At 37.9% G+C, this 8,743-nt stretch overlaps 2 protein-coding genes across 3 annotated transcripts; both read right to left on the reverse strand.

Moving 5' to 3' along the window:
- Positions 1–1,421: 1,421 nt before the first annotated feature.
- On the reverse strand, positions 1,422–4,668 carry LOC116142506 (tetratricopeptide repeat protein 4 homolog). Of its 2 annotated transcripts, none has more exons than XM_031427937.1 (8): positions 4,125–4,668; positions 3,600–3,812; positions 3,313–3,504; positions 3,028–3,207; positions 2,795–2,875; positions 2,344–2,467; positions 1,949–2,038; positions 1,422–1,796 (listed from the first exon to the last, which is right to left on the reverse strand). In XM_031427937.1, the coding sequence occupies exons 1-8, from the start codon at positions 4,227–4,229 to the stop codon at positions 1,723–1,725; spliced, it is 1,059 nt and encodes a 352-aa protein (XP_031283797.1). In that variant the 5' UTR covers positions 4,230–4,668; the 3' UTR covers positions 1,422–1,722. The 2 variants fall into 2 exon arrangements, with proteins under 2 accessions (XP_031283797.1, XP_031283796.1); XM_031427936.1 differs by having other exon boundaries at positions 3,028–3,228; positions 4,125–4,663.
- Positions 4,669–5,240: 572 nt separating this feature from the next.
- LOC116142494 (FT-interacting protein 4) lies at positions 5,241–8,505 on the reverse strand. Its single transcript, XM_031427915.1, has one exon. It carries the CDS (start codon positions 8,503–8,505, stop codon positions 5,476–5,478), a length of 3,030 nt encoding a protein of 1,009 aa, XP_031283775.1. The 3' UTR covers positions 5,241–5,475.
- Between the last annotated feature and the right edge of the window lie 238 nt (positions 8,506–8,743).

Raw genomic sequence — 8,743 nt, forward strand, 5'->3', positions numbered from 1 at the left:
TGAGTTGTGATGATTCCACATTTTATATATTGAAATGAGTCCCCTCCATAAAGCTTTGAGAATTTTGAAAAGCACTTGTTCAAAAAGAGAGGGAATTTTAGTACAAGGCATTGATGATACAAGCTCTTCAACCCCAGAACGTTAAACATTCATAGGGCTTTGTCCACCACCAACAATCCATGAAAATGATACAGGCTTTGGATGCTTATTTGGTTATTTTCTAGCTTGCACCAAATGTTTTGTTATTAATTATTATGTATTTTGTCATTTAATATGTAAATACAACATCATGTTTGGATTTGGACTTTGGATTGTTTTTAAATACTTAAATTATGTTGAGATTGTTGTTGAATTTGAACTTTGAATCATGTTGGACAGTAATTAAGTTGTTATTGTCTTATTAAAAAATAGAAATCTACAAAAAAAAAAAAGGTTTTTTAACATGTGCTGACGTCATCATGATGTGTGATGACGTCACCGGTTGAACCGTGACCCGAGAAGTTGAGCGGTTTGCTCTCCGGCCCGGCTTTTAAAACAATGGACAGAACATAAGTCCATCTCGTAATTGTTAATTGAATATAAGGGTACGAAGGATTCTGAGGAATGATTATTAGTAGCTTCGTATTATTAATTTATATATGTATTAATATCGTGTTTTTAAATAGTATATTAGTAGTTGAAATTATTATGGAGAATTTGTTTTTAATTCAGTGATAAATAAAAAACTATCAAGCAACTAATTAATATTATTTAAATGTAAGTTGAAAAGTTCAATAAATCAAATAATAATTTTTTTAATTAAAATGTCTCTAAATATTCTATCTTAAAATCTTTTTTGAAAATTATATCAAACAATTATTCAACAATTTATTTAACTTTAATATAATATTCAAATAATATATCGAATACATATTTAAATTCAAATCTTAACTTAACTCAATTAAACTTAACTTTTTCAAAAGACTACTTTAAAAAGTGTCAAAAAAAAAAAATAGCGAATCAAACGTAACCTTAATAATAAAGAAACCGGGATCTTTTTGACAATGAAGGCAAGAGGATCTAGTAGAAAAGGAGACTCCAATAACGAGATTCTTGAGTTGAATAGATCACGACACGTACGGTTTAGACTTCGTAACCATTCCCCCTTTTACCGGGAGTCGAGGTATCTACAACTTCCCTCAAATTGTTTATCAAATTATAGGAAGGAAAGTGAGCTATTCTTACTTCTATAACTCAGATTCATATTGTACTCTTAACACGCCACTTGTATTTTACAGTTTACCTATTCATTCGTGTGCTTTTTATTCCATAAAAATAAAGGCTTTCCTTCTCCTTCCTTGGAATGAACACATGCCCTGTCAATACTTTTGGCCAAGTTTCATGGCTTCAAACCAATCATGGATCCAATCAATAGAAATTGGTTTAATTTCAACTCTCGCGTAGAACCATTAGGGAAATTGTGCTAACTAATAGTCTAATACATCAAATCCTCGAAGTCGAAGAAGTGAAAAATCCTACAACAATGGCCAAATAAGAAAACGCCTTCAGTGCTCTGATTTGGTGTACAGGTAAACATTGTGGATCTATGAACATTATCACCCAAAGGTCTATGAAGATTTTTTTCTTCTACTGATTATCAACAATGCCTTCACTTTCATTAACAGCAATATATATCTTCAGATAAGAAACTGTGCTACTAGTTGTTTTGATTATGCTACCCACTCATGGAGGTGGAGTCCATTTGCCTGATCTGAAATCTTTGTAGAAACTGGAGGTCTTTGAAACAACATAAAAGACTGCATACACAGCAATCATATGGAAACAATGAAAACATGACAGAAAATGGTTCACTTGCAAAATAGCATGTCAGTGTGCGAGTGTGTCTTTTCCTATGTGTGTGTATAAAGAGATAATGTATTGAATTGCTCTGATAAGAAAATAGAGAAACCTGGGATCCCAGGGATGATGAAGTTAGCTTCTTTCAGAACATCATAGAGCTTCCTTTTCTCATTTACCTTGACCCATTTAGAGCCCCTACCTGTGGAATGAAAAGAGAAAAGTTTAAATATACATATAAAATTTAACTCACCTGAAACAATTGATCTTTCTTAAGCATCTACATGAAACTCAGAAAAGAACTGTAAACAACTTGGAAGATAAAATGAACTCTTAAAAGAAATTTAAAAACTTGTTTAAGCATAATGAAGACAGACATGCAACTAGCAGCCAAAAAAAGATAACAAAAAAAAACAAAAAGCACCTATTGAGAGATAATTAGCATAAAACCTCTTCATTTACATAGTGTTATCAAGTCTTCAACTGAAAATACCACAATTCAGATACCTGCAGAGTAGTCATCAATTGCATCCTTCTCTTCATCACTGATGCTTTCAGCATTAGCACTGGCAGTCCCCTCTAGCAGATAACGGAGAAGTTTTGTCTTTGACAGAGAAACTCCAGAACCAGCCTGATAAACCAAGTACAAGAATTGAAAATAAAAATCATCTAAAATCTATCACTAAAGATGCAAATGAAGGGCTTCCAGACAATAATGGTGCTACCTGGTGTCCTAAATTGGCACCAGAAAATATTTTTAGCAGCAGGCATTATACGACAAAATGTTGCTATACACTGTAATAGTTTTCCTCCGCTTATAGGATTACCATGATCAAACAAAGTTTTTATATAAAAAGAAAACCAGAAACAAGAACTATTTTTCCATGAAGTTCAATTGAAGGTGCAAGTTCTTTCTATATACAATATAACTTAAATATCTTGAAAATGAATTGGTTACCTCATAGTACAGTTCAACTGCTTCACGCATATAGTTATTTTCTTTATCCCATGGCAGTGGTGGACAACCTTCTGAAAACATGTTTGATAGTTGAGGACATCACAAAGTGGTACAAACAACAAAAGGTGGAGAATGTATTATGCAAAATTCGATATACATCAACAATAAAGACAAAGTGAATAAAGCAATTAACGAATTTTATGCTAAAACAAAAGGCCTCTGAAAATGGATATCATGTCAAGATGAACTGCAAAAATGTCGGTCTCACAGAAGTCCTCAATAAAGTCACTGGACATAACCTCTGCATACAGAAGAAGAACTGGCCAGTGAAGAATATTATTATTATCTAAAACCGGTTTCCTTAATCCAGTAAGTTCTTGAAACATCGCCTTCCCAATCTTCAAGCCTCTATTCTGGATTGCAGAAGCAAGGTCCTACATAAATTCGATGAAGTAAGGAATATGACTTAAGGGTAAACAAACAAAAAGAATTGGTTTCATAGAGTCCAATTAGCAAACCTTAGCCTCTGACACTGCCTTAGAAACTAGAGCCTGGCGCTCGTCTTCCTCTTGCTTCCGTGAATCAATCTCCCCAGCAAGTTTCTTTAGTTCCTTGTTATCTGGGTCCTGCTCAAGTCCCTTTTCACAAAATGATTTTGCTTCATTCAACAAATTCAACACCAATGACGCTTTAGCTCCCCGATAATATGCCTAAGCAACATGAGATATAGGTTAATTAATTAAACAAATTAAACTAACAACAAAGAAAGACCATCTAAGAACCTGAACATGAAATAACTACCAACCTTAACATTATTTGGGCACAATTTGATTGCCTCCTCAGCATCCATGAGAGCGCGTCTATAATTTCCTAGTAGTAAATTGACATGGGCTCTATTTGCATATAAAATCGAGTTCTCAGAGCTACTTAAAACATTCTGATTTATCGCCCTCGTGTAGCAATCGATAGCATCAGAGTAATGCTTTTTACCCTGCTTAACATACTCATTGCCTCTCTCCTGCAACGCTAATGAAAAAACAATAAACCCACAAATATAATAACAACATTCTCCAACGGAATTTTTTTCAATTAATGTAATAACCTCGAGAAGCTTACTTGAGGCAAGCAAACTAATAAACCCCAAAATAAAAAAATAAAAAACAACAGCTTCTTCGAACATGATGCTTTGTTTGTGGTTGAATTTAGAGAAGTAAATATAACAGAACTCATAAGTAGCTTAAATAAATTTAATCGTATGGCAGGTGTTCGAGGAAATTCCAGAGTGAAAAAAAAAAAAAAAAAAAAGAGGTGAGAGAGAGGGAGAAAGGACCTTGAGTTCAAGGGCAGCCGACTCTTTGAGGGCAGTAATAGCTTCAAGGTCAGCTATCTCGCTTTCGGTTTTGGGTTCTGATCCTGCCTCCATCCATAGCGCCATTACTCTGTTTTGTAATTATTACTCTTCCCAGAAAGAAACAGAGTTGGTGCAAGGAGATACTAGAAAGATCGCCACTCGCCGCACACAACCAAATAAATACAAGTTTAAAATTTTTTTTAAGTCGTAGTTCGTTCCGATATGTACTACAGCAATAGTAATAACTGTAGTGGTAAATGTTTATTTTTTTAAATACCAAAAGTAAATATCAGTTTAAAGAAAAATAACGAAAATCACATAAATGAAAAATACAAAAAATAAAAAATAAAGACACCAGATTTTGAATGTTCTCCTTCTCCAGGAAGATACTCACTTTCTTCTCAGAGAGACTGAGACTCTGCTCTGAACTGCAAGAGAGAACTTACAATTTGCAGAATCTGACCTTATTAATTATACTTGTGAAGGAGCAAGTTTTGAAGTGATGCATGGCATGCTTGCTTGACCCAGACTTGTTCATGTTGTTGACCTATGCTTATAAGTAGTTAATGTGAATCACTGCGTCTGCATATTTTCTGATTGACGGGGACCACTGATGTCATAAATATATATTTGTACTTAAAAACTTTTGTTGCTGTCTGCGTCTACATGCCACCGGGGAGATTTATGTTGCCATTTGCTAAGTTCTTGTTTCTTAATTCCCATAAGAAAGTCCATGCAACAGAAATTTGTTTGATAGCTTTGATGTTGTGGGCAGATTGCAAGCAGCTGCTGCTGTAGAGCTTTGGGACAGATCCATGGTTGCCATATATTTTCAAATCTAAATATTATTAATTTATTATGATTAATAACCGTTACTTGTTAAAGGTATCTCGCCATTTACAAGAGGATGTCTAGTAACAGGATTTGAGACTGAAAATGGAAGAGGGTTGGCCCGTTGGAACTTTGTTATGAAGTTATTAGTGGCATTGGAAAGACAAAACAAATAGCCGAAGACCATCAAATAATCAAAAGCACTTTAATTACAAAAAATATATAATAGATTCATAATCGTGATAGAGAACTTGAAGGTTCGTACATAATTTCCTTAAATATGGATTTGGTCTCCCAAGACACATAACTAAAAATAACAGCTTCTCTTGAAGGTTCGTACATAATTTCCTTAAATATGGATTTGGTCTCCCAAGACACATAACTAAAAATAACAGCAGACAAAAGTACATAGATTAAATCCTAAACATTAGACATTCCACTATATTATATCCAAAATATCCATCCCCACTATCCATGAACAGGCTTGTTCGCTAATGGTCTACAACATGTTATCTGCCTTTGAAGGCAACCTCCGGATGAAACTCAAAGCTGGAGAAGGCAATTTGCTCCGGAATCGTGGTGGCCTCAGCTCATACAGCCCCCATATAACAACAACCAATTTAAATGGCACAGCATAAAACCCAATAGCAGCAAACAAGCAGAAAGCTACAAACAAGAAGGTGGCTCTTGGGTCTCTCCAACTGAGCAGTGCTTGAAATCGTTCGCCTTGAGTTGCCATATCCCCAACCACAGTTTGAATCCTTCCAGCAACACTCCTTAGTCGATCATACCTCAGTCTAACAATATCAGCATTTCGACCCGTTGGAAACGAATCAAATTCCTCATCCAATTCATCAGGGAAAACATTCTCAGCTTGCGACAGCCGGGTATCCATGTGAGGTGGATAGCGTGGCCTGGACCTATATTGCCAAAGTCCCACAAGTGACATACAGAGCAACATGGAAGGGATTATAATCTCAGGAAATGCAACCACGGTGAGAAAAGATGCCACAAACAAGGTTGAGTATACCGGTTTGCTCCAATTGCGCAGAGATTCCACCCAACGGCAAATGGTAACAAGACCAGATATCACATTCATTAGCCTAAAAAAGTTGGCCTTGCTTCTTCTCATGCTCCACATGTGAGAGTCATGATCAAGCATATATTCAACCACCTCCCGCCCCAGGGGTGGCTCTGCCCGACTAAGTCGGGATGAAACCACATTCATAGCTTGGTACCTCAAGCTCTCCAACTGATTCACTGCCAAAGGATGCACATAGTGCATCTTAGGTAGCAATGGCATGGTGTACATATGCAGCATACTGACCATATTAGAACATGAAAATCGTACAGCTAAATGAAGTTCACCCATTTTCTTCACACCTGTAGAGTGCAACATGAGGAGCGGGTATGAATGAGTGTAAACACGATCAGATTCAAGTGTAGACAGCCTGATTCTGACTTTTCCAATTCGAGAATCACGACCACCACTGTTGTTAATCATGTTCTTGTCAAGCCTGCATTTATCAAACACCCCAATTGTGATAACCGTACAAGGATCATAAACTTCCCAAGTATACTGCTCATTCCATTTGGGAGACAGACTATCAACCACGGTTCGTGTTCGAACCCATTTCTGACCATACTTTGCAACACAATAAGCATCAACAGATCCTCCTTTCCCTTCTTTTATCTTCATTGGCATAAGCCCTGTTGCACCCAAAATGCCCGTTTCAAGTACGCCAATGTGAGGTTTCCAGAGCTGTTTTGCCGTTGGCTTAACATCACTGCTATACAGTGTGGTCTCATCGAGTACGTGGTAACCACCATCAAGAGAGACGCTAAGATGAATTCTAGACCCAAATCCTGTCATAGCTTTGGTATCAGCAGGGTTACCAAAATGGTTATCAAGATTAAACCACCTAGAAACCACTGGTTTATCGTCAGTTCTTCTCTCAATTGCACTCACAGGAAGAAAAACTCTGCCCACAACCTCGTCTCTATTAGCAACACGATCTTCAACTGCAATCAACAGATAATCTTCAAATGGCTCCGCAACTACAAACAAAAAATCCTCATTCCAGTAAGGATTTGACAAGCTCCTCGTTGCGCTAGGCGCCGCGATTCTGGTCCTCAAAACCTGATTTCCCACCTGCAGTTTTGCATGAAGTTCTGGAAATCTCATCATCATAGACCCTTTGTCCCCTGGAACAATATCTTGCGCTTCAATAACTGAGACTCTCAAATACCAAAGTTTTGGTGAAAGATAAGCCTTGGACTTAATCGAGCAAAGCCCGTCAAAATGCACGTTTGCTGCCTTTGAGTGCCACGCCTCTGCAAATGCCTCGTCAGCCTGAGTTCCAAACCATATTGAGACCATGACTTCTCCTCCTTTGGCCTTATCACCCTTCTTATCTTCCATTCTGTACCACTGTGGCGCCAGTTGGCTATCCGGAGGAACCCTTCTCGGCACTTCGCTTAAATCAAACCAAACTCTGCCCAAGAAATCATCTTTGTTGCTTTCTTTGACCAAAATCTCCGCCATTGAAGACTGTATACTATCGTTTGAGAATGCAAAAACTTGGTCCCATTCTAAGTTGCTTGAACCCGCCCTCTTAGTGATTCCTCTGTAGTTCCCTAGTTTCACCTCAGCTACAATATCACCACCACCGAACAATAAAATATCTTTAGCTTTCACAACTCTTACATAAAGATACTGCATTTGCTCAACAAGATCGTAAGTAGAGCTAGTTTTGTCCTTGTTCAGAGGACCACCACCAAGATCAGGACTTGTCTCTTTTAAAGAAAACTCACCAGACCCATTAAAGAGCATACCTAACCCCCGGCCGCCGCCGACGGTGGCCCCACCACCCATGATGACGGGACCAGGACCAGTAGTGATCACAACAGGCTTAATGTCACCTGGGTTGGGCTCCACAGGCTTTGCATGGTTTTGACCCTGCTGCGTAGACTTGCTAACCTCTTGACCCAAATGCTGTTGCTGCATTTGCATAACGGGATTTTGCTGGTGCAACTTCTTGTTCTTCTTTGAAAACCCTGAAGGAGTAGAACCTGAACGAGAGACTACAACCCCATTACCAAAATCCACTTGCTTAACCTCTCTAGTGGATATATAAATTTTCAAGCTTAACTCTCCCCTTATATGAGAAAACAAGCTTCTTTTATCAAGAGTGTATAGCTCAGGATTCCCTTCACCTTCTTCAGAAATGTGCGTACCAGAAACCCTGACCTTACCCAGAAAGTTTCTGCTATTACTTGACCTTCTCTCGTTGAAAACATTGACGTCTATGTTCATGTAGGGAAGATCTGCAACGTTCTTAATGTCAAACACCAGCTTCTCGTTCCAAATAGGGTTTAAGTCCTTGTCCTTGACTTGTGTTCTCAACCTTTGGTTGTCAAACTCCACTTCCACGAATGCTGAAGATGAACCCTCTCCATCTTTAGGCATCAAGTTGTGAGCTGCTACAACCTCTACAACTAACTTCTCTTTGCTGTTTGTGGAGTTCATGGCTGGTTCCTTTGAAGTTTGAAGGAAGAGCAAGAACCAGAATAAGAAAATGGTGAAAAGACAGACAGACAGACAGCGTTGATGGAGAAGAAAGATAAGAAGAATGGTACAGAGAGAATGAATGTGAGAAAAGAGACAGAGTGGGAGGCTCAAGAGAGAAGCAAACGAAGAGAGCAAATAGAGAGAGCCAGAGACTCAGGAGAGCGTGCAACTGAGTTATTCTGCACAGTTCAGAGGA

The sequence above is a fragment of the Pistacia vera genome, unplaced genomic scaffold (assembly GCF_008641045.1).
Source record: "Pistacia vera cultivar Batoury unplaced genomic scaffold, PisVer_v2 Contig410, whole genome shotgun sequence".
Lineage (NCBI taxonomy): Eukaryota > Viridiplantae > Streptophyta > Magnoliopsida > Sapindales > Anacardiaceae > Pistacia > Pistacia vera.